The 24,725-nt window shown below is 37.3% G+C and overlaps 7 protein-coding genes across 7 annotated transcripts; 4 read left to right on the top strand and 3 right to left on the bottom strand.

The window, feature by feature from the left end:
• Positions 1–183: 183 nt before the first annotated feature.
• Positions 184–1,413, top strand: B0P05DRAFT_577700 (3-deoxy-7-phosphoheptulonate synthase; the record flags this gene model as incomplete). Its single annotated transcript, XM_051581802.1, has 4 exons — positions 184–255; positions 314–446; positions 495–624; positions 690–1,413. The coding sequence occupies 4 exons, from the start codon at positions 184–186 to the stop codon at positions 1,411–1,413; spliced, it is 1,059 nt and encodes a 352-aa protein (XP_051437854.1).
• A 1,181-nt stretch (positions 1,414–2,594) lies between these two features.
• B0P05DRAFT_326982 (DSS1/SEM1 family-domain-containing protein) lies at positions 2,595–3,432 on the top strand. The gene is made up of 3 exons (XM_051573544.1): positions 2,595–2,805; positions 2,856–2,955; positions 2,998–3,432. Exons 1-3 carry the CDS (start codon positions 2,682–2,684, stop codon positions 3,044–3,046), a joined length of 273 nt encoding a protein of 90 aa, XP_051437853.1. The 5' UTR covers positions 2,595–2,681; the 3' UTR covers positions 3,047–3,432.
• B0P05DRAFT_529738 (uncharacterized protein) lies at positions 3,153–3,769 on the bottom strand. The gene has a single exon (XM_051576790.1). The coding sequence runs from the start codon at positions 3,700–3,702 to the stop codon at positions 3,376–3,378; it is 327 nt and encodes a 108-aa protein (XP_051437852.1). The 5' UTR covers positions 3,703–3,769; the 3' UTR covers positions 3,153–3,375.
• Positions 3,728–5,940, bottom strand: B0P05DRAFT_529737 (P-loop containing nucleoside triphosphate hydrolase protein). Its single transcript, XM_051576789.1, has 8 exons — positions 5,906–5,940; positions 5,815–5,856; positions 5,683–5,765; positions 5,282–5,636; positions 4,747–5,238; positions 4,574–4,695; positions 4,306–4,527; positions 3,728–4,252 (listed from the first exon to the last, which is right to left on the bottom strand). Exons 1-8 carry the CDS (start codon positions 5,916–5,918, stop codon positions 4,202–4,204), a joined length of 1,380 nt encoding a protein of 459 aa, XP_051437851.1. The 5' UTR covers positions 5,919–5,940; the 3' UTR covers positions 3,728–4,201.
• A 4,584-nt stretch (positions 5,941–10,524) lies between these two features.
• On the bottom strand, positions 10,525–12,883 carry B0P05DRAFT_529719 (kinase-like domain-containing protein). Its single transcript, XM_051576788.1, has 9 exons — positions 12,703–12,883; positions 12,475–12,660; positions 12,234–12,427; positions 11,981–12,172; positions 11,909–11,933; positions 11,569–11,866; positions 11,122–11,522; positions 10,999–11,072; positions 10,525–10,948 (listed from the first exon to the last, which is right to left on the bottom strand). The coding sequence occupies exons 1-9, from the start codon at positions 12,722–12,724 to the stop codon at positions 10,607–10,609; spliced, it is 1,734 nt and encodes a 577-aa protein (XP_051437850.1). The 5' UTR covers positions 12,725–12,883; the 3' UTR covers positions 10,525–10,606.
• Positions 12,884–16,126: 3,243 nt separating this feature from the next.
• Positions 16,127–18,723, top strand: B0P05DRAFT_326824 (uncharacterized protein). The gene is made up of 3 exons (XM_051573543.1): positions 16,127–16,325; positions 16,370–16,806; positions 16,850–18,723. Exons 1-3 carry the CDS (start codon positions 16,214–16,216, stop codon positions 18,674–18,676), a joined length of 2,376 nt encoding a protein of 791 aa, XP_051437849.1. The 5' UTR covers positions 16,127–16,213; the 3' UTR covers positions 18,677–18,723.
• A 5-nt stretch (positions 18,724–18,728) lies between these two features.
• B0P05DRAFT_529714 (uncharacterized protein) lies at positions 18,729–24,580 on the top strand. Its single transcript, XM_051576787.1, has 8 exons — positions 18,729–18,970; positions 19,018–19,060; positions 19,107–19,332; positions 19,385–21,114; positions 21,162–21,355; positions 21,403–22,451; positions 22,534–23,632; positions 23,675–24,580. Exons 1-8 carry the CDS (start codon positions 18,817–18,819, stop codon positions 24,520–24,522), a joined length of 5,343 nt encoding a protein of 1,780 aa, XP_051437848.1. The 5' UTR covers positions 18,729–18,816; the 3' UTR covers positions 24,523–24,580.
• Positions 24,581–24,725: the final 145 nt, after the last annotated feature.

The following is a 24,725-nucleotide window of genomic DNA, read 5'->3' as shown; positions in this document are numbered from 1 at the left end:
TGTGTAAGAACTAAGCAAAATGAATCGCCGAAATTTGTATGAGTTTATGTGAGTCATTAGACTGAACAAGTTTAATATGTAATTATAACGAACTTAAAGGACTGCTTTATTTTTCCTCGTTTTATTTTCTTTTTTTCTTTCTTTCTTCTTCTTTACTTATACACGTTCATATATCGGAAAATGATGGAAGACCTTCGTATCACTGGCTACAATGCTTTATTAACACCCGCTTATTTGCAAGAAGAACTCCCTGCCGTAAGCCATGTAGAAAAAAATTTAATAATACTAAAAAAAAAATTTTTTTTTATCATAGTCTGAAAATTCCAAGAAGACTTCTCAAGCAGCCCGTGATGAATGCTCCAAGATCCTTCGTGGCGAAGACGATCGTCTTGTTGTCATTGTAGGTCCTTGTTCCATTCACGACACCGAAGCTGCCAAAGTTTACTGTAAGTTCAAAAGTAAACCTTGTGTCACATACTTATTTCATATGACAGGTCAAAAATTATTGCAAGTCAAGGAAAAGCTTAAGGGTGAACTTTTGATTATCATGCGTTCTTACTTTGAAAAGCCCAGAACCACTGTCGGTTGGAAGGGTTTGATCAATGATCCCGATATCAACAACAGGTAAACTATTTAAAACAAAAAAGAAAAGGAACAGGTAAATTAAAGTCCTTTATTCTTTTCATTAGTTATGATATCAACAAGGGTCTTCGTGTGGGCCGTAAGCTCCTTTGCGATCTTACCGATATGGGTATGCCTGTTGCTGTCGAGTTACTCGATACTATCTCTCCTCAATACCTTGCTGATCTTATGTCTTGGGGTGCTATTGGTGCTCGTACTACCGAATCCCAACTTCACCGTGAACTTGCTTCTGGTGTTTCTTTCCCTGTTGGTTTCAAAAACGGTACTGACGGTAACGTTCGTGTCGCTATTGATGGTATTGGCTCTGCTTCTGCTCCTCACCATTTCTTGGGTGTTACCAAGAATGGTACAGTCAGTATTACCCATACTACTGGTAACCCCGATTGCCATGTCATTTTGCGTGGTTCCAACGAAGGTCCCAACTACAGCAAAGAACATGTTGAAAAAGCCAGTGCTGCTCTCCAAAAGGCTGGCTTAAGACCTAACATCATGATCGACTGTTCTCATGGTAACTCTTCTAAAGATCACCGTAATCAACCCAAGGTTTCCAGTAATTTGGCTCAACAAATTGCTAGCGGTAATGATGCTCTTATTGGTGTCATGATCGAATCAAATATTAATGAAGGTAAGCAAAGTGTTCCTGAAGCTGGTCCTGCTGCTTTGAAATACGGTGTTTCCATCACAGATGCCTGTGTGGACTTTGGGACTACTGAAAAGATGTTGGATGAATTGGCTGAAGCTATCAAATCAAGACGTGCTTCCAGAAAGTAAAAAAGAAAAAAAAAGAAAGATATAGAAAAAAAACCAGCACTACTTCATTTAGCATTTCATCATTTCCTTTTCAGTAAACATTTATACACTATTTTACTCATTGTTGGGATGTTTTTGAAAAAAAAAAACGGGTCGAAAAGAGATTGATGCCTAGACCCGGGGAAGGTAATGGCAACTGTAACCTTTCCAATTTGTTTTCTTATGAAACTTGTTCGACCATGAAATAATAATTAGTGCATAAAATCAATAATTTCTGAGATATCTTTTTTTTTTTTCATTATCAAAAGAGAAGATGGGCATCAAAGCAAAAGCTCCTTTGGAAGAAACTTTGATTTTCAGGATCTGAGATTAGTGATTTGGGACTTTTAAATTAAGATTTTGGAAAATGATAAGGTTTTTAGTGTAACTAAATTTTTAGTCAACCAATGAAGAATTGTTGAGTGCGGTTGGTCGTATTGTCAATAATGCATATTCGCGCAAAAGCTGTTGTTTTTTGTAGTGGAAGGAGTGTTTGCCAAAGAAAACACTACAAAAATGAACCTTAATCCTGCATTTTTGTTTGACATTCGTACATTAGTTCCAAAAAAAATATGCATTTGTTTCAACAGGATGTGGATGTTTCGATCGAAAGATACTTTGGCAATAATGTTCATGAAAGATTCACGGCCGCTATCAACGCGAAGTATTTCGCACTGATTTTCAGCACAAAGCTTTGGAATGATGCACAGATGCCATAAATAACCTTCTTGCTGACTTCATTCAGTCATTATCAACTTGTGCTAAACTCATTTCTGAAGTCACTACCTCTGATACATTGGCCGCTCGATTAAAGGTGTTCTATTTAAGGGTATTTTCGATTCAAAGGCAGAGTTTTCGATATTCTTGTATATCTTTAAGTTGAGCAGCTACTGTATTTTATGTACTTGAAAAGCAGCAAGCAAATATTGTGTATTACAACTATGTTACTTTTTTTTTTTTTACTACCCATTGAAGAAAAAATCATTGCAAATAAACTGATAAAGATACATTGATACAAAGCTTATAGTTCTGTCTTTATCATATGCGTCTTTTAAACTAATGAATTATCTTCTATTAACCAAGTTGCCTAGAACTACATCAGCAAACCACTACCAGTCAACGCTTTTACTTACTTGACGCGTCGCTTGTAATTCAAACGCCGTAGATACGTCACGCCAAGTCACGAATCGCGGTTTACGTATGAAAGGTTTCTTTTTATTTCTTCTCTTCTTCATATCTTTTTCTATATCATGTCTGCTCAACCACAACAACAACAGCAACAACAAAAGTTAGCCGAAGATAGCTCAAAGAAAAATCTAGCTCAACTTGGTGCTCTTGAAGAAGATGACGAATTTGAAGAATTTGCTGCTGAAGGTAAAAAAAAAAAATCTTACAAAACTGTCCACATTATTAATGTGTATCAGATTGGGGAGAAGAAGAAGAAGATCAAAACGATGCCCATTTTTGGGAAGATAACTGGGATGACGATGATGTTGAAGATGATTTCTCAAAGCAGTTACGGTAGTGTGTGCATGATAGACATTACTTTTACTCATCTATTTCTAGTGCCGAGCTTCAAAAGGAATCCACTCAACCTCAACCAATGAAAATGTAAATCATACAACTCATTATTACCCTTTCAAAAGATTCAACTATAAAACGTCAACCAGCATTACAATTCAATAAAGAAAAAAAAATTGATCCTGTATAATTTTATTTAACAAACGAGGAAAAAAAGAGATAAGAGATAGAGTAAACATAGAAAGCTTCTTTGATATAAAATAATAATAATAATAATAATAAAGAAGATGCATGCTAGAACAAAGATAAGGGGGCGGTAGAATATGTCAAAAGACATGTATGTTCCTACATGCAAAGTCGTAGCTTATGGTTTGCCTACAAAGAGCTGATATATATATACATAGCCATGAGCCATCATTTGGTTTAACTCCATGAACTTGAGATAAGGTCTTTTTGAACATAATCGTCATAAGCAACATTAGAGATACCAAACAATGAGGAACGACGTCTTGTAGTAGCAGCACCAGTATTAGCAGTAGAGCCGATCACAATAGGTTCAGAAATAGAATTATTTGGTTGAGAGAATTTTGACAAAACATCATCATTGCAGTTTTCTGTCACAGAGGGTCTACGAGAATCTGCTGAATATTCACTTGAAGGATGCTCTGATGAATGCTTGCTTGCTTGGTTACGGTTGTTGGGTGATTTGCTCACAGCTTCACGAATTGTATTGATAAGTCTTGTAAACATGTTTTAAAAAAGAAAGAAAAAGAATAAAAAAAAAAAGAATTGGCTGATTTATTTTATAATAATTCCCATGTAAATGCTTAATTTGCATAAATATATGAACCTGAACGAATGAAATTTATAACTCTTCATCCTCATCAATCATTGGAGCGGATATTAAGTTGGGATTGAATCCAGTAGAAGAAGGAGCTGTCAATTCAGTTTGGAACATCATATCATCATCTTCATTAAACAAGTTATTATGACCTTGACCATCTGCTTGTCTTCTAACTTTCTTTTGTTGAGCTTTCAATTGCTTTTTAAGTTGTTGGTTCAATTGTGGGTTGATTTCTTCTTCTGTTTGTGATAAAATATGTTGAGGTCTATTGATAGCATTCTTTTTCTTCATTTGCAACATTCTGTCCACTTGAATAATAGGTTGTGAAGTTGTTGTATCTTCAGTATCCATTGAAGTTTCCATTTGGCTATGTATTTTGTCAGCTAAAATTTAGTGTATATCAACTTACCTTCCCATATCAATATCTTGAACCATGTCAATATCATCATTGGCTTGCTATTTGGGGGATGAGTAAAAAAAAAAAAAAGCCAAGTTTTATGACTTCTTACCATAACGACACTAGAGCCAAATTCATTGCTTGTCTTTAGTCCAGTGAGAACAATGTCAGCAGACTCAAGATCCAGATCGAGTTCTCTTCCCCATGAATTAACAACAGAAGCTTCGATATGACTCTTCTTGGAAGATGGAGGAATGGTATAGTATGGAATCTTTCCACCATTCCAGTCTTGTAATACATGACGAGCAACTTGATATGTATCAGCAACACCACCCTATCTTATCATTTAGTCTATTGATAAACTATAATAATACGGTTACCTTTTTGAGTTTACCGCGCTGTTGAGCCAATAAGACCAAAAATTCATGCGCATTGTTGAAATAAGGTACTTCATACATAGCCATTAATTGTTCTGTTGTACATCTAGAAACAATCACTTCAACTATTCAAAACATTAGCGTTATTTCTTTCCATTAAAGTAGTTGTTTCTCACCTGGTGTGACTGGGTCATCTAATAATTCGACCTTGACACAATTTCTTAAAGTAATTTCAGCTGTGTTTTGACCATCTTGACCTTGTTGAGCAAATACAATACCAGGGCAATCAAGCAATTTGATGTTTTTATCCAATGTGATCTGTTGTGCAACCTTTGTAAAACCAGGAGTGGAGCCAACACCGCACACTTTGGATCGCTTAAGGGAATTGATGACTGAAGATTTGCCTACATTAGGATAACCAATAATACCCACTGTGATGGATGTCTTAAGGTTGGCGTTTCTTGAATAGTTTTTCAATAGCTTGACAAGAGTATCTGCACCCAAACATTCAGCAGAATTCAACATGTTGATACTAGCAGCATCAGTAGACACATTGGATTGACTCAGATTATTACGCTGATTTTGAGTAGAAGCTTTAAATGCAATAGCTGGATATTCGTTTCTTAAATACTTGAGCCATTGTTCAACATTTTCTTTAGGCACCAAATCTAACGGCATGGATCAACAAATCATCTTTTAACATTTCCTTACCAATTTTGTTTAATACAAGAATAATCTTTTTATCAAGGCCACTATCAATCACCATACGCTCTACACTTCGAGTACGAGTACCTAAAGGATCACGAGCATCCAACACTTCCAAAATAACATCTGCATTTTCCAAAACTTTTCTGAATTCTCGATAATAAGCCTTCTTAGAATTGTCTTTTTGACCAGTAGCTGCTGCGTCTACAATCACTCTGCCATCCTCGTCTACATCATGACTTTCTTCAAATGCTTGATTTCGTTTCTCAGCATTCTTGACCATATCAAAAATATTCAAGTTTCTATTTCTGTTTTGTAAGTTCTGACGGGCTAAATCTTGACGTTCTTTGTTACTAGCAATCTAATACAATCATTTTTTAGAGAAAAAAATCAGCAACAACACGTACCTTTTTCTTATTGTCTTCTTCTTTATTTTGTTTTCTTTGTTTGAAGTTGGCTAAGTTAGGAATCCCGGGATCTTTCTTGCCCTCTATTTGTAAAGAGTTTAAATACGTTTGCTTTGTTTTATTCATACATACTTGCTCCACTAAAACGATCGGCGTTGCGGTTCTTTTTGCTCTCTTTGAATATGGGTTTAGCATTGTTTTTATTTAACTAAAATTTACATACTAATTCCTGCCATAATGTTATATCTTCTTTTGTATAAAAAAAAAAAAAAGAATATTTTTTTAAGCATTTATAGTACACACATCAATTAAGGCTAAAAACTGTCACATAGGCGTCACATTGAATCTCAGTTTGGTTACATTGTGGAGTACCTTTAGACTTGCTTAATGTACAAGTGCTTAACAATAACAATATACAAGAAAACTTTCAATGCTCTTTAATATAGCAAGCGGATTGTCCTATTTTAGGCTCTCATCTTATGCCCATCCACTTCTGCAGTGATTAATTCAAGTGATCATCCAATTACATGATCGACTTGCCTTCTCTTGTTTGACAGTGCTCTCACTATGCTATATTTTAGTGCATACAATCGTATATACTTGATTCACCGCTCATTGCTGTGCTACTATTACACTTTATTGTTTGACCTAGCTATAGCATCCTTCAAAAATATCAACGCCGCTTCTTGCCACAGGCTGTTAATTTTTTCTCTTAAATGTTAGCTTTCATACTGGAGTCTTTTGAATACTTCTGTCAAGCTTTCAACTGCATGATGCCATGTAGTCTGAGGAAAACGATTAATGAGATGCTTCCTCGCGTGTTATAATGTTCATGAGTGTTTAGAAAAACAAAAAGGACAGCGTAGAGGACGACGTAAATGGAGCTTGAACAAAAAAGACAACACGAAAAAGGAACAATAGACACACATAAAGGGGCTATGCGCGAAGATTGAAAATGGAAAGCAGTTTCAATTTATCTAATCGCATGAAAAATCAAGCTTTTGCTAAGAACTGCATAAAGACGCAGTTATTGGGCTTTGGTGTAATGACAAGAATTGTAGAACTTTGCTTTCTGTGTCTATTAATATAAAGAAAACAACAATGTTGCTGCTAAAATATTGAGCAATTAGGCAAAAATGTTTAAGAGGTTTTTCGCTAATATCTCATAATTTTTTATAGTACAATTGACAAGCAAGCATATTCTCCCAAAACTAAAGCGTTTAGGGCACATTTTGAGTATTTGAGCTGGTCAATAGCCCTATTTTTCGTCTTGTAGCAAAGTTGTCAATTTTTTTTTTTTTTTTTTTTTTGTATTGGATGAAAGTTTTATTTTGAAAAAAATAAATAAAATCATCGTATAAATGGAAACTAGTGTATGTGAAGCAAAGTGACTAGCCATATGAAATATCTTTAAAACAATGCTTTTGTGGAAACATTCAGTACCATTATATGAGTCTTATATAATCCCAATAAAATAGCCATCATCTGGGCTACCCTTTAAAATGTCCTAAAAAGGATATACTAAGGGTTTTGTTCGTTGCTCCTGAGAGTCAGTATTCTTTATATCTTGTCTTGTTTAATGCTGCAGATGGCAATACCAATACCACAAGTAAAGGACACCATTCCAAAATGTCTTCAATTACTTGGCACTTGACACAATTGTTGATACCTAAGAGATACAACCTTCCACAAGGGATTATAGCAAAATCCGGAGCACCACCAAGAGTGGCCAGACCATCGTACTAAAAAGTTCTTTAGACGAAAGAAAGGTGCCCATTTTCTTTAAAAAAGGTGTCAATTTCTTTTTTTTTTATTAGTGTTTTATTTATTGCTCCATGTAGTCCATTATGGTTGAAATCCCACGACTTTGCCATGTGCTCTGTTTCTGTCGTTCAAAATAATCATGATAACTAGAAGAAAGTAAAGCTGTCCATTCTTCTGGAGGGCTCTTCACTCGTCCATCATTACAGCGATGTTCGTAGCTGTAATTGAAGTCGCCTAATACTACTGTATCATATAAATCGCTTTTGAGATAAAGTTGAACAATAGCTTCAGTCATGAATGACCGAAAAAATTGTTCTTTGACTCTTGTGTTGTTTGAGGATGGTCCATAAACGTTGAGGATACTGATGAGTGGAAAAGGGCGAGAGGTGTCATTAGAATATTCCTCTGCTACATGTATTTCCGCTAAAATGTATCTATCTGAATCATCTATCTGGACTGAATGGACTACGTATTTTGGATTTAGTGAAATGATTCCACAATATTTAGTCCAAAGACTGGATTTTGTTTGAAATTGCATATTAAGTTCTGAAATAATAGTATTGTTGTCTGCGCGAGTTTCTTGTAGCGCTAAAATGTCGATGTCCAAGGAACGAAGGCATCTGATGTATAATTTTTGTTGTAAAGGAGTGTTTGTTTTTCGAATGCTACGACAGTTGAGTGTCGCAGCTTTTACTCTATATGTGTTATTTTTCACAAGTTAAAATGCTGCTCCTCAGCATTAGGAGATCCTGTCTGGACCTTCTGTACATTGAGTAGTGGGCTGCTATAAACGCTCTTTTGAGTAGCGTATTTTGAAAGAGATACTTGACCTTGACAACTGCTAGTTACATCTTCATAATCGTCTTGTCTACTAATTTGCTTTGCCTGTGTCATATTGTCTTTATCGACGTAACTGGTCTTTGGTTGACTAGATGAAACTGGGTTGACTGGAACAGCTGTTTCTTCCTCAGTTGGGATTGTCTCCACTTCGTTTATGTTGACATCGCCTTTGTCATTTTGAGTACTTTTTTGGATCACATCCATGTCATTATTGTCTTTTGGTTCCAATTGTTCTTTTGCCTCAGTAGCAGTGTGTTTTTCAGGAGTCTCCTTTGCCAGAACAGTTGCAGGAGTCTTACGTTCCTTCTTTACGACTCTTTTCTTACTGGGAGCTGCAGTTGGATCAATAGCATTTTTATGAGGGCATTGACGCATTAAATGGCTTGCTTCATCACAGCTATGACATTTGAGATATTTTTTATATTGCAGCAGTCTGCTCAGCAGTGATCCGATGCTTGGCAAAGTCTGCAGAAATTTTACATGTCGTCCCACTGAAAAAGTACGTATCTTACACCCCCCATCATCATCTGTCCAAAGCATGACTCTAGAGAGTGGTTCAAATGTCTGAGTCTGGTCTTTAGTTGGAGAAAGATTAAAAGTTGCGTATCCTTGACCAGCGAAGCTACGACGACTCTTATAGATACCAAGATCAAGAATTTTCCCATAGCGGGAGAGCTGATTCTCCATATCTTCTTTAAGAAGTCGGAGAGGCATAATAGGGAGACGATCCAATTTAAGTCGTAACTGGGAAAGCCTTTAATAAAGGTACCGTCAGCCAAATACACTCCTTCATTCAAGATTGTTTGACGACCCAAACTGTCTTTTCTCCAAACAGTTTCCATAAACGAACGTTTGAGATATTTGCGGATCACAGGTACGCGACCACAATAATCTTCATAGCCACAGTTCTCGTCCATATTCTTGTTAAAGTCAAGAAGGACATCAAACAGGAGTTCCTCATCTTTTATATCCGTGATATCGATAAGAGAACTGTCTTTTTCAATGCCCTTTATAAAAGGTTGAACCAAATTAACAGGCGTTGGTTGAGCAGAGTCGGACAAGAGTGACTCACTGATGGTATATGAGTCTGTAAACGATGCAGATGGAATGAAGACAGTTGGTCAAAAGGACAAGTTGATACGTGCCTGACCTGACACTAATTTTTCCCAAGAGAGGGAAGCATTGTTATTATTGTTCTTCTTGCCTGAGCTGGAAGCTTTGGCCTGAAGGTTGCGATTCGGAGAATTAAGCGGAAGAGCCATAGGAAGTTGTCAAATTGAAGATTTTCATGGGTAATGCCCTTTGGTCGAAAGGCATATTTTGGCCAATTTTCACAAGTCGCTTTTTTTGGTCGAAATCGACTTCAAAAGCACTGTGTATGTTAGCTAGCACTATTTTTAGTTCTCTAGAGTCTTTGTGCATGTGTAAATAGGCTTTTATAATACCTTTGTATTGTCCAAGAAAAAGAAAAAGAAAAAGACTCGTATAAATCGCCGTCTTTTCTTTTCTTCACTATCGAAGCATGTATTCGCCTGCTGTTCCTGTACATAAATGAATAAATAATTTAAAGCCGAATCGCTGATGAGGATAGAATGTCTCATGAAAGCACACTTGATCCGCCTAAAGCAAAGAAAGGGAATGTTCAATTCACTTCAACTTTAGATGCCTGTTATATAAAAGATAGCCTTTACCAAGCACGCCAAATATACAATTCCAGTTTAGATACTTACTTTTTCTACTGTAAAGATTTATTTGGTTCAATCCAGAGCATTTGTTTCAAATGACCGTTATTTTTGAGATGTGTTTTTAACTATCAAATTAATTAAAATGAATTATTTCTTGCACGAAACTGGCAGCTGAAGAATGAGATACACTGTAAAATAGCAAAATCAAGTTATTATCATATTTGAGCTATTGAATGCTCTAAATCAGAACAAACCAACACTAAATGTACAAATTTAAGGCGAGGAACACACCTTGATTTCCTGAACTGTATTTAAGCCAATCCTTGCGAGAAATACATTATATCATACAAAATACTTGATATGTATCATAGCTCATGGTAATGAATTATGTACTTGCAAAATAAATGTAATTTACTATAAATAAACTAGTTTATCATTATGATACATCTTGAATCAGATATAAATCAAGTGTATTTCCTGTGTTTTATGGGTCGCTGGGGGGGGTTCTTTTTAAAAGAGCAAAAGATTTAAGGCGACAATACTCAGAAGCGGCTCATGCAGAACTCGATTAACAAATTTATTTTATTATAACTTTTTCTTGATAAATTACGGACGTACAATTGGTAGATAATCATTTAAGAAGCATTGTTTTCTTTGGCAGCACGAATCAGAGGCGATAGAGAACGTAGAGGATCAGCTAATTGAATAAATGGGTGTTCTAACAATTCTTTTGCTGAAGGACGAAGTTCAGGATCCACTTCCAAGCATTTGAATAAAAAGTCTCGAAAGACATCTGAAAGTGACTCTGGGCTTTGAAGTGTAGGTGTACCATTGGTTGCAATCAAATAGAGCGCTCTTAAAGGATTTTCATTTAAGTAAGGTGGCTCTCCTTCAATCATCTCAATGGCCATAATACCGAGTGACCAAATGTCTACTTTAAATTCATATTCTTTACGTGTGACTACTTCAGGTGCCATCTAGAGACACTGGTAAGCGCCTTATTGGAGGCATGTACTTTTCTACTTACCCAATAAGGAGTGCCTACCATAGTAGTACGTTTCGTTTGGTCTTCATTAAGTTGAGCACAAAAACCGAAATCAGCTAATGTGATAATTAGCAAACAAACACATACACACATGTATCTACTTGCTTAATTTTATATCGCCTTGCATGCTTAATAGAATATTGTCACTTTTGATATCTCTATGGATGACTCCATTTGAATGCAAGTGGTTTAGTCCTTGCAAGACTTCTTTACAAACAGCAGCTATTTGTCCTTCCATCATCATGTTACAAGTCACCACGTCTGTCAAACTTCCTCCTTCCATGTATTCCATCACCACCCACAAATCATCTTTCCAAAGATATGAGTCTAGATAGTTGACTATATTAGCATTTTGTGATTGCTTCATGACGATGATTTCATTGATAATCAGTTCCTTCTTGGGCTGTTGTTCCAAATTCATTTGTTTGATGGCTACTGGTATAGTGGTATCTTGTCCATGGTCATTTTTGATTGTCCTATGAGCTATAAACACGCCTCCCGAAGCACTTGTGCATGCATCAGTCATCTGTAGTCATACGTAGCACATCTTACCCTTGGCCAATTTTAGTCATGTCCTTATAAATGTCATTTGGGTTGAGTGTATAGCATATCTTTTTAAGTTGTTGAATGAAATCCTTTTCTGGTTTTTTAAGTTCTTTTGCTTTACGCTTAGAAACTGTAGGTGGTGGTGATGCTATCGTCAGCTTCTCTTCTTCCTCTTCTTCTCCTTTTACAGGTTCCACAACGATAGTTGATATTGAAATGTCTGACTTTTGGTTAACGGTAATAGTCGATAATGGTGGCGTAACAGGTGTTTCATCTAACTTGTCTTCCTTGGTTTTTTGAGAGTCTATTCTTGTTACAAAAACATTTCTTTTTGGGTCTATCTTACCTACTGTAGAAGACCTACTTGAAGCCTAAATAGAGACAATAAACAGCTATACACAGATGGTTCTCTTCTTACCGAAGATAATCGCTTAGCACAATCACTCAACTTTAACTTTGATAATCTTCTGATGGATTTGCTTAATGGGTTTTCTTTTTTAGTTTCAACCGAGTCCAACGACTGAATGCTTTGTCTTGCTCTTGGTATTTTATGCCAGACTGCTTCATCCATATTCTTTTGTTGATAGAATTCAATCGCATCGATCACAGCCTATTCAAAAAACAAGGAGAGACAAGCTATGTGAGTTGGCCAGAGCTCCTTAAAATCTTACCTGAGGATTTTTCTCCTGTTCAGTACGTGTAATACCACTTGTCTTTAAGAGTGTCTGCCATTCTTTAGGTAAACCTGTAAACTCACCAGTATTTGCATCATAACCAACATGTGTAACATGTCTTGTGTTATAAGGGAAAGAAATATCCATATGATAAGGTTGATCTGTAATAGTAGCTGTATAGCTCATTAAATCTAAAATAAACATCAGTACCGAACTCTGTTCATGTCTAATTCTTTACCAACAAACTTGTCAAGTACGCCTTTGAGTTTTTCACGGGGAAGTGGTTCATGGTGCTTTTGACTCAAGGTAGGCAAGTGGTGAAGTGAAGCTGTGGTATTATAGAGCTTAGTCACATGTGTCTTGTTTGAAAGACCCTTTAATGAGTGGTGGGATTTAATGCTTTTAATAGAACGGTTTGAAAAATCTGCTTATTTTAGTAGGGTAGCTTTTGTGAGCAATGTGTTACCTTTCTTTTGATATTCTTGCATTATAATAGAGAAAAGAAAAGGAAAGAAACCATAATTCAGCTGCTTTGTTTAATAAGAAGCAAAAAAAAAGGGGATTCATTGTAAATAAAGGAGTGCAAAGGAGATAAAATATTATACTTCCCCTTTACAAACAGATTGTTACAAATCATGCAGAAAGTGTGAACAAGGAAAAAGAAATGAATTTGGAAAATCAATGCTTATTTGATTGGTCATTATCAATCTTGAAGAATTTGTCAGATGCCCTTTTGTAATATAAGCAACGTTTTTTCTTCTTCTTTTTTCTCCTCTCTCTCTCTCTCTGTTTTTTCGTCGTCATTTAACATGTCTAGTATTACACCCAGTCATAGCAGTAGACTGATTATTCTGGATATTATACCTTCACCTAATAAAAGTAAATCTTCACTTCTCTATTCCGACAAACAACACTCTCATCAATCTGTTCAGTTTTCCAAGGTGATTGCTGTAAATAATCAAAAGACAATCTATCTGATGCGGAATAATCAAACTCCAGGCACAACAAGGAATATTGTTAACCGATTTCACTCAAGCATTGTAAAATAAGACTTTAATACGATTAATACTTAATAAAATGAATAACCAAATGAACAAGTCCTTTTATGACATAATGCAAGATACGTTTCAGCATGTCTTCTTTATCCTTTGCTAGCTTCTGTCCATATGTCGAATAAGCATATATCAGCTGTATCGAAAAGTTTATTTTGATTAATATCTTTCTGTAACATTCAAAAAAGAGAGTATGGAGATCAGCTTCTGTTCTTGATAGCATTGACAACCAACTAAAGAATTCTACAGTCGTTCAACTTGTAGATGTGGTCTTTTTATTGTATTTGTCCAAAGAGTCTATGGTTTGATTGTATTTAAGAAACGATTCACCAAAAATACCATATATTAAAACTTGCGGTAAACTAACTTCGGTGGTTATTGTAAGAGCGGTTTTGTTTTCAAGATAGTCGAGGCAATAAACAGAACCTAAGAAAGGTTGAACTTTAATCAAACGAAACATACAGATGCTCTTCTAGAACTAAGGCTCGTTGCACCAAATGTGGCCGAGTACAATCGAAATCTTGTCGAAACATTTGCACTATATCCAAGCAATATTCAGTGGCTAATCTCCTACTAAATTCAGAGCACTTCCTCTACTGGATGGACTAAACATCTTGCGATAGAATAGTATTCAACCATCAGTGGTCAACTACCTCAGCAGCTGACCGGACACAAGACCCAAAAGACGCGTTTAGAAAGACAGAGGTCCAGCCATCCTCCTCGCACTACCCACATCCTGTTCAACATTCAGAGATGTTGGTCCGATTCGATACATCCTATGGTCGGTTGTACTGGCTTACAATTTTTCCAGGCCATTGTCTATACACCTCAATGTACAGACGTACGGCAGCTGCCGTATTTTTTTTTGAACCAAGGTTGAATATCAACTAACCAAGTCACATAAATAATGTACCTGGAGTTTCAAATATGGCCATAGAAAAAACGGCCACTAGTGGAAGTAGTTTAACAGTTTACACTATATGAAACAAAGTCAATGAGATACTCATTAAATGAGAGATAAGCGATATAATGCTTTCTCAGTAGTGATAAACATTTTTGAAGGAGAGAAACAAAATGATAATAAGAGAAAAACTAAGTTTTTTCTGGATGATATATAGCAAAATAGAGTCTGTTGAGCGCTTTTTTAAGCTCTGTAAGATAATCTTTATCATTATAAGCATTGACCAGTTTTTGAACAAGTTGCATATATGAAAGCATGAATCTTGCCTTGTTGATTCAGACATTTGCCTACAAATAGGAAATGGCTACCCATTCTGGTCCAAAAACAAAGTCTTGTATGCAAAATGCATTGGTGTGATAGTTCCTTTTCGGTCACACATTTGACTTTGGAAAAGTAAGGTTGACAAAGGCTTTCTTTCAGGTTGCCATCCTTCTCCACTTTGTTATTGTCAAAATTTGTTGGATCAGCAATGAGAGTGAAAGAAAAAGGCGCTTTTTATGAGATAACATTACCTTTGAAAGCACGCTTTTGACTATGCATATTGCAATGAGAAAGGAGATGCTAGTGTTGAGTTTCATTGGAGTTGTGAATGGATCTTTGTCTTCACCTGAATACGTTTATAGGCGGTGTGCGCATGAAAATCTTCATAATCAGGATATCATGTATTCTTGCTATGATTACTCAGATCAAAATAACTTTCACTTTGATTTGACATTTTTTATATTTTAGATTACTGCTTTTTGATCATTTTTAAGGTGTTTTGAGATCTCAATTCTTTTTCAAAGGAAAAATAAGCCTCATTTTTACAGAAAGCAGCACCAATGCATAACTCAAACAGGATAAAACAACCCTCTACTATTTTTTGAGCCTTTGTTCAAAGTCTAGCCAATATTAGAATTACATTTTATGAAATCGTCAAGCTATTCATTGTATAACTCAAAAGCATAATCGTCTAAATTATACTCACCCGCTTATTGCGCTTCAAAGTATTTTTTTAATAATATTATCGGTATTGGATGACATTTCGTATGATGAAAGCTTAGCAATTTTGAAAGGGGAAATTATGGTTTCCAACTAGGTGACTTAAAGTTACAATTAAAGCTCCGGGTATACACTGTTCTTTCTTTTTCTTGCCATCCATCAACTATTGATTAGTAGAATCTAAAGCATGAAAGTGTAGAGAGATAAACTCTAAACACTTTTATGTTTTCAAATTCGCCAAGTCGCGCCTTTAATCTTGGTTGAAAAGCTTTTAATTTTGAAGAAGGGTCCCTGGTTAAAAGCAAGTGTTGAGTAGGGTGGCGACGAAACAGAAGAGATGAAACTTCTTGAGAAAAAAAGAAAAGAAGACGTCTATGTACTGGTCATGGAGTGGATTGCAGTGTTCTTGCAATTCATCGCACCAAAGTAAGGGACATGGACTTCATGATATCAGTCAAAGAAGTGAAAAATGCTCATGTTGTTCATCATGTTGGGGACTTGAGTCTTCCACGCTCCTTGGCAGCGTTGGAAGACTTCAAATCAACCCTTGAGCTGCTTTACTCATACAAGCACCACTATATGAAGATTAAAAATGTAATTAAAGTTGCCCAGCATCGAAAAGCAGTAAGCATAAATCTTTCTCGCTATCGGTTTTCGGAACAAGAAAAAGCAGACGAGGAGCCAAAGACTTTTTTTACTCCTGTAAAAAAAGCAAAAAATCAGCCACTCACTCACCTTCTTCGAAGAAGATGAAGATGACTTGCTTGACTGACAATAAAGCACTGTGTCATGCTGTATGCGTATGTGCGTCTATGTTTGTTTGTATTTTACGATGCCATTAATATCAATAAAAAGCAGCTTTGTTTATTCATGACTGCCTTAAAATGACGTCGAATCGCGGTAGTTTAATCTTCTGCCAAAATGGTAATCAGATAAACCCCTAGCCCTTATAAAAAAATTCTCGCTCTTCTTCGTATCTTGACATGTTGCCCAGATTAGTAAGAACGATTACAAGATCGTCTTCAACTGCTTCTCCTAGACCTTTACTACAAGCCACTGTCAACTATGTAAAGACCAAGGCTCCTTTAGTACCAGGTAAAAAATTAATAATAAATCACAAGGAATTTATTATTTTATAGCACTTTCTACACGCGCCTTCTCGGTCCAATGTGCCAAATATCAATCTGTCGAGACAAAAAAGAATGTCACCATAAAATCACTGGACGAATATAAAAACACAGGCAACCTCAAGGGCGCTATTCGAGCTGTTCAACATGCACAAGAAGCAGGATTAGCTACACCTGCTTTATATATCCAACTCGTAGACATATTGAGAGATGTGCCATTTGATGTCCATGCATGTGCTACAGTAGCTCATTGGTTTTACTCGCCTGAGTCTAATTTACCTGCTGAAGTATTACATGATATCAATGTTTGGAAGAGTGTCTTGAAACTCGGATTTGGATTTGGATCTACTTATCGTGCTGAAGATTTGCGTGCCCTTGTAGATCGATTTACTGAGACATTTGATCTCACAGAACTAGATGACCCTACTGCTTGGGAGTTATTGATGAGAGTAAGTAGCATATAAAACATATATTACTCATATATTCTATTAGGCTTATGGTATCTTGAACAAGAAAGAGGATATTGTAGCTTGTATGGCCAACAAAAAAGAGAATACAAGCCCTACATTTTATGCCAGTGCTTTATTGTCTTTTGCAGCTACACATGCTCATGAACAAGTCGAAGCCTTGGTAAACAAACTCAAGGAACAGAATCAATTGAGTCGCCATACACTTTTAAAATTAATTCGTTGCTATGGTTTCAATGGTGATGTCGATCATGTTGTCAAGTATATGAATGTGTGTAACCAACTCTATTCTGATGCACCTTGCGACAAAACCATGTTGTTGATTGCTCATAAAGTGGCTCTTGATAAGATCTGCAAGCGACTTGAGCAGACATTGGGTGTGCGTGGGCTCCCCTTAAAGCCTGCTTATTTACCTGAATTGGATCAATTGCATGATTCTTGGAACACACTGACAAAGGACATGTTGAATCAAGCCATGGATGTGACAGATTGTAATGTTGTACTTGAATACTTGACTATTGCCAATCGCATTGATCCTGTTGGATATCCTATTGAAAGTGCAGAAGCTATCTTTGAATCTTATATGCCCTCACATTGTATTCAACCCAATGATGCTACGCACCGTATTATGTTGGTTGGCTATGCGACAACACAGCAATACAATGATCCTCATCTTAATATACGCTTAAACAAGGCATTAGCAATGGTCTCCAAGATGCAGGTAGCTGGTATTGATACACTGAATCACCCTACATTCCATGCTCTTTTCCGTGCCTGTCTTCCTCATCATTATGGACGCTATTACTTTGATAACTTTAGACTCAATTCACTTTTACCTTCTCGTCCATACACACACAACCGATTTAGGCTAGATCCTCGTCTGTTTGAAATCGAGAAAATCATGCTGGAAGCCAAGTTACCTCATGACAGATTCACTTTCTCAACATTGATGACATGTTTGGCCACAGGTGGTAAATACAAAGCAATGCGTAGTCGATGGAGAGCACTTAAATTACACGGTATTCGTCGTGATGTGGGGCTCTATCGCCTGGTCTTTGCTCTCTCTTCATTACATCCTACACAGGCCAAACGAGCTATTGTTGTGACCAGGAATGAAATGATGCGTGAAATCCCAGAGAACCATGTGGATTGGGATACTTATGTAGCCATGTTGGATTGCTGTATCACGGCTCAATTACCTACAGAAGCAAAAGAGATTATTCATGACATGCGTCGTGCTACTGACCTCGTTCACCGTACAAAGAAACATGCTGATGATCTTGCTAAATGGCCATTTGTGGATGCACCTAACTATTATCTCCCCATGCTTCGTGCTGCTGTCTTGTTGCCTGGATTGGATGCAGATGCCATTCAACGGGAAATAGATAGCAAACAAGTACTTTATAGCAAAGGTATCTGGGAAGCTTTGTTGTCTAAGGCAGCACTAGCATCAGATAAACAAGCCATTCAAGCCTTGTTCCATAAATACACCATGTCTCGTTTTGAAAAAGAAGGCAAGATTCCCATTCCTGTTCGAGAAGCTGCCAAACCAGTCATTCCATTCCCTACAGCACCTTATACAGCACTGGATATGAAATTTGTGGACGTCTATCTCAGTACATTGCTTGATTCACAAGATATTTCACTTGTGTTTGATGTGTTGCGTACACTTACAGACCAAACAGACCAAATTGGTATTTCCCTGTCTACATTGCAAGGCATTGTTCATTTAGCCAAACAAGAGAAATCTACACAAGATATAGCATGGTTCAAAGACCATGTTTTACCAAAAGTGTCACGTCAAAACAAGTCTTTCAGAGCATTTGTCAAGTCTATAGAAACTGTATCATAAAAAAAAATAAACTTTAAGCCCAATTTTGGTGGAGAATAAATCTTGTCTATCTATCTTTCTTTTTCTTTTATATAAATACTTGAGGTAGCGTCGTTTTAGTATAACGTTGTTGCTGTTAGAGAAAAAAAGAAGAAGGAAATATGGTTTCTCCTGCAACATCATCTCCTAGACTTTCCCAACAATCATCAGTCGCTTCAAGTAATGTCTTTGTCATCAATGCTCTCGAGAAAATATCTTCTGCAAGAGAAGCAAGGCGTAACAAGTCTTTAAAAGAAGCAGTGGATGCTGCTAAAAGTAATATACATAGAGGTGGTCTTCTCTTTTTACTTATTTTAAACTAGATATGCTCAAGAACAATGAACCTGCACCTGAAGGACAAACTCGGTAAGCCATAAAGACAAAGTCTGAAAGAGCCTAACTTGGATATGAGTTCCACTGTGATTTTAGCAGCACTTCAACAAGCCATCGATACACGCTCAGCAAATCTAATGGCCATCTCACTTGATTGTCTTGGCAAATTTATTACTTACAATTACGTTGCTGATATGGAAGATGAAGTAGCACAGGCACAAGTCATGGAAAAAGTAGTCGATGGTATTTGTGATTGTTTTATAGGTGAAGAAACAGACAAGAAAGTGCAATTACAAATTATCAAGGTAAAAAAAAAAATATTTGTCTATCCTATGTATTGAAAGCAAGAGAGTATAGGCTTTGTTGGATGCTGTTTATTCTACCAGTAATCCACTTCATTTATCTGCTCTTTTGAAAGCAGTGCGAACAACTTACAATATTTTTTTGCTTTCCCGTAATAATGACAATCAGAACGTGGCTCAAATTACAATGACACAAATGGTCGACCATATCTTTAGACGAGTCAAATTGAATCCTAATGTAGCACCTCAACAACAGTCAACTGAGGAAATTCAACAGGAAGAGGAACCCGTAGAGGAAACAACAGTAGAGGAAGAAGAAAAAGAACAAGAGGAAGAGGACGTATTAAGCAATACAGCCAATAATGCACCACATGAAACACAAGAAGAATCAAATGCTTACCAGCAACAAATTATTGTAGAAGCCAACATGGCTCGTACTGAAATGGATCATAAATTACCTAGTGGAAGAAACAAAGACAACTACCAAGATTTCTTAAACGATACAGCTAATGTATTTCAAGAGAATAAGCAGGTGGTACCTGAAAGATCAGAAGGAAAAGGATCATTTGAAAATGAACGTATGCAGCGTGAAGACACCGAAACAGAAGCAGATCTTTATATCAAAGACGCCATTTTGGTCTTTAGAGCACTCTGTAAACTCTCCAAAAAGTCTATTCAGTCTGAATGGGGAAACGATATGCGATCTTATTCGATGCGTTCAAAGCTGCTTTCGTTGCATTTAATCTTGACAATCATGATGTCACATATGGATGTCTTTACTTCAGAAGAAGTTTTCTTCTCAAACACAACAGAGCACAAAGTCAATCCTTTTATTTTAGAAGTAAAGCAATACTTGTGTCCTAGTATTGGTCGAAATGCATTCTCTGTGGTCCCTCAAGTGTTTGATATTACGCATGAAATCCTATGGCGTGTTGTTCAAGGATTGCGTGTCTATCTCAAGAGCGAAATAGAGATCTTCCTCAAGGAAATTGTGTTGCGTATCTTGGAAATGCGCAATGCTTCTAACCAGCAAAAGTTTTCACTACTGAAAGGTGTGTTGCGTATTTGTGAAGATCCTCAGACATTAGTGGATGTGTATCTCAATTATGACTGTGACCGTGCTGCATTGGACAATATCTATGAACGTCTTGTGAATGTGCTGTCCAAGGTCACTACTTCACATAACCATCCTACAAATGGCAAAGACTTTGATAATCACCCTGATCCTATCTCAAGCACACATGTGAACCATGCTCATGCCTCTGTTGTGATCCCTCCCCCTTTAACGACAGCTACTATTTTGCACAGTGATAAACAGAACGCACAGACAGCTATGCCTGAATCAGCTATTCGATTCAAGTCTTTAGAATGTTTAGTGGGTGTGTTGAAATCCTTAGTGAGCTGGTATCAAAACAACTCGGTCAGTATCACAGCAGGACAGAACAACCAAGAGGAAGATACGCCTCGTGCCAGTGAAGATCATGCATCACTGACTACACATTCGAATTCGTCTGTCTCTCGCTTCAACAGTTCCTCTGCATCGACACCACTCACCACAGGCAGCAGCACACGACTGGACGATCCTGAAGCATTTGAGAACTTGAAGCATCGTAAGCAATTGCTTCAAGAAGGCGTGCGTCAATTCAATTGGAAACCTGAAAAGGGTATCAATGCCTTGGCCAATAATGGATTTTTAAACAAAGAAGATCCTCATAGTGTAGCACGATTCTTGTTAAACACAGAAGGACTCAACAAGACTCAAATTGGTGAATATCTTGGTGAAGGGTAAGCAACAGCATCCTACTTTATTTTTTGTCTTAATGAAAGTGTAGAGATGCCAACAATATCACTATTATGCATGCCTTTGTGGATGAAATGGATTTCTCAAACATGAATTTCACAGAGGCTTTAAGATTCTTTCTTCAAGCTTTTCGTTTACCTGGTGAAGGTCAAAAGATTGATCGTTTTATGCTCAAGTTTGCGGAACGCTATGTTCATGGCAATGCAGGTGTATTTGCGAATGCAGGTAAGGCGACGCAAGCAATCAACACCATGCTCATCTGTTCTGTTTAGAAACTGCTTATGTCCTTGCTTACTCTGTCATTATGCTCAACACAGATCTTCACAGTCCACATGTGAAGCGTAGAATGAACTTGGACGATTTCATCAAGAACAACCGAGGTATTGATGACGGTGCAGATATTCCTCGCCAAGTACTTGAGACCATCTTTGACGAAATTGCCAATAATGAAATCAAAATGAAAGACGAAGTAGAGGCTGCGAATGAAGCTGCCTTGGTGGCTACACCGGGTGCTGCTGGTGTGTTGGGCATCACGACCGGTTTACAAAATGCGCTTGTGAGTGCTGGTATCACCCGTGATGTGCGTCGTGAAGCTTACCAACAAGCCATTGAAGACATGGGCTCAAAGACAGAAGCCATGTTCCGTAACATGTTGGCCAGTCGTCGTCGTGCTGGTGAAAATGATACCATCACATTTTACAGTGCTTCTCATGTAGAGCATGTTCGTCCCATGTTTGAAATTGTATGGATGGCGTTTTTGGCTGGTATTTCGGGTCCTTTGCAAGAATCAGATGATTTGGCTACTGTCAATCTATGTTTGGATGGATTCAAGCATGCCATTCGCATCATTTGTTTGTTTCATACTGTTCAGTCTGAAGACATGGACCTCCAAAGAGATGCATTTGTCACTACGTTAACTAAGTTTACTTTCTTGACCAACTTGAATGAAATGAAGCCCAAGAATGTAGAAGCCATCCGTACACTTCTTGAAGTAGCAGCTGTGGATGGTAATTACCTCAAGGGATCATGGAAAGAAATTTTGTCTACTGTGAGTCAATTAGAACGGTTCCAGTTGATTACACATGGATTAGATGTAGGTAGCAGTTCTATGGTCGATATGGGTAAGCGAACAAGCAATGCCAAAGCTTCTTCTGATTTTGGTCGACGTACTTCTGCGCTGGGTGGTCGTGGTCGTCTTACAAGCCCAGCTCGTTCTACGACACAATTGTCCTTGACAGAAGAAGTGACCACCGCCAGTTCATCTCAGTCTCTTGTGCTTGCTGTCGATCGTCTGTTTACTTCAACAGTCAACTTGAATGGGGCAAGTAATATATAAGCACACATACACACACACACACATATATATATATATATAGGCATTAGACTGAACAAAGATATTATAGGAAGCCATTGTGGATTTTGTCCGTGCATTGTGTGAGACTTCATGGGAAGAGATCGTTTCTTCTGCTCATATGGAACATCCTCGTATGTACAGTCTTCAAAAACTAGTTGAAATATCATACTACAACATGAATCGTATTCGTATGGAATGGTCTAATATCTGGGCTCTCCTTGGTGAATACTACAATAAGGTAGGCTGTCAATCCAATTTCAATGTTGCCTTTTTTGCCTTGGACTCTTTGCGTCAATTGGCTATGAAATTCTTGGAAAAAGAAGAACTGCCTCATTTCAAGTTCCAAAAGGACTTTTTGATGCCTTTTCGACAAGTTCTTGCCAATAATACAGATGTGGCTATCAAAGACATGGTATTGCGCTGTTTATCACAAATGATTCAAGCAAGATCACATCATTTAAGATCCGGCTGGAAGACCATGCTGTCCGTGTTTGCTACAGGTGCTTGTGAGGTCTCTGAATCCATTGTCCATATGACATTTGATATCGTACGCAGTGTGACAAACGAACGCTTTGGTGATATTGTAGCCAACGGTACCTTCCCTGACTATATCTCTTGCCTTGTCGAATTCTCCAAGAACCAAAAGTTCCAAAAGATCAGTCTTCCCGCACTCGATATGATCAAAGGCACCATTCCCAAAATGCTGGGGATTGCCAACACACCTCTGGAAATCAATGATGTCCATGCATCCACAACGTCTACTGTACAGGCTTCAGGGGATGATTTCCTAATCAAATTTTGGTTTGCTGTTCTTTATGGACTTAAGGAAATCGTGATGCAGAGTGATGATGTGGAAGTGCGTAAACGTGCCCTTGTCTATCTGTTTGAGACGTTAAAGAAGCATGGTAGTTCGTTTACACCCGAGTTTTGGACAACTATCTCTCGTCAGATTGTGTTTCCCTTGTTTGATGATCTCAAGAGTGGTGGCGCTAGACGCAAAATGACACCAGAAGACTTGAGTGTGTGGTTATCCACCACGATGATTGAAGCTCTGCGCAATGTGGTGGATCTATATACCTTTTATTTTGATAACATGAAGGATATGATGGAACATGTATTAGGTTTATTTGCTGTCTGTATCACACAAGGTAAATAACAAAAAAAAGCGATCGTTTGTTCATTTTCAATAGACAATGATACACTTGCACATATTGGCTGTGAATGCCTTGACCAATACATTGAAGCCAATGTTGAAAAGTTTGATCCTAGTTGTTGGAATTTAGTGACCGAAACATTCACAAGTCTGTTTGAAAAGACAACAGCCAATGGCTTATTTGACGATACAGCAGACTTGGTTGAAAGAGTGAAGGATTTATCTGATCAACAGTCACCCGCTGATATTGAGATCAGTGAAGAACGTCAACGCAATTTCCAACAAGTGATCATCAAATGTGTCTTACAACTCATGTTGATTCAGACTGTCAATGATTTGTTAGCAAAAGACCCTGTCTATTTTGCTTATCCAGCTTCTCATCTAATGGTCTTGATGGGCTGTCTTGGTCGATCTTTCCATTTTGCCAAGAAGTTCAATGTGGACAATGACCTTAGAATGGCCTTGTTTCGATTTGGATTTATGAAGCAATTGCCTAACCTGCTAAAACAAGAAACCTCCAGTGGTGGTTGCTATGTCTCTGTCTTGATGCGTATGTATGCCAACCTGGAAAACATCAATGACCGAGACGATAAACGAGAAGAAATCGAAAAGATATTGATACCTCTCTGTAATGAGATCTTCACGCTCTATGCTGAACTAGATCAAGAAACAAAGCCCAAGAATATTGCTGCATGGACACCTGTTGTAGTGAATATCTTGAATGGTCTATCTCAACTACAGGATGAAGATTTCTTAAGACATGTACCTCGATTCTATCTTCCTTCTGTTGAACTATTGGGGCAAGAAAGTTTGTTGCCTGAAATTCGTATTGCCTTGAGAACCTTATTAATTCGAGTGGGTTCTACCTATCATATTACAGCCTAATTAAAAAATAAATAAAAAAGGGAGAAAAAGGGTTTTCTCTTAGTTGGTGTGTGTAAAAGATCGGACAATTTGTCCATTTTAGTGTGTGAAATAATTTTCCTATTAGGAATAAATTCTCCTTTATAGCATTACATGTATACCGAATTTTCCCAGCTTATAGTGTGTGTATTTATGTATCATTTTAGATTTTATTTAGATTTTTT

The sequence above is a fragment of the Gilbertella persicaria genome, assembly GCF_025201335.1.
Source record: "Gilbertella persicaria strain CBS 190.32 chromosome Unknown B0P05scaffold_7, whole genome shotgun sequence".
Lineage (NCBI taxonomy): Eukaryota > Fungi > Mucoromycota > Mucoromycetes > Mucorales > Choanephoraceae > Gilbertella > Gilbertella persicaria.
This window is presented reverse-complemented; position numbering and strand designations above follow the sequence as displayed.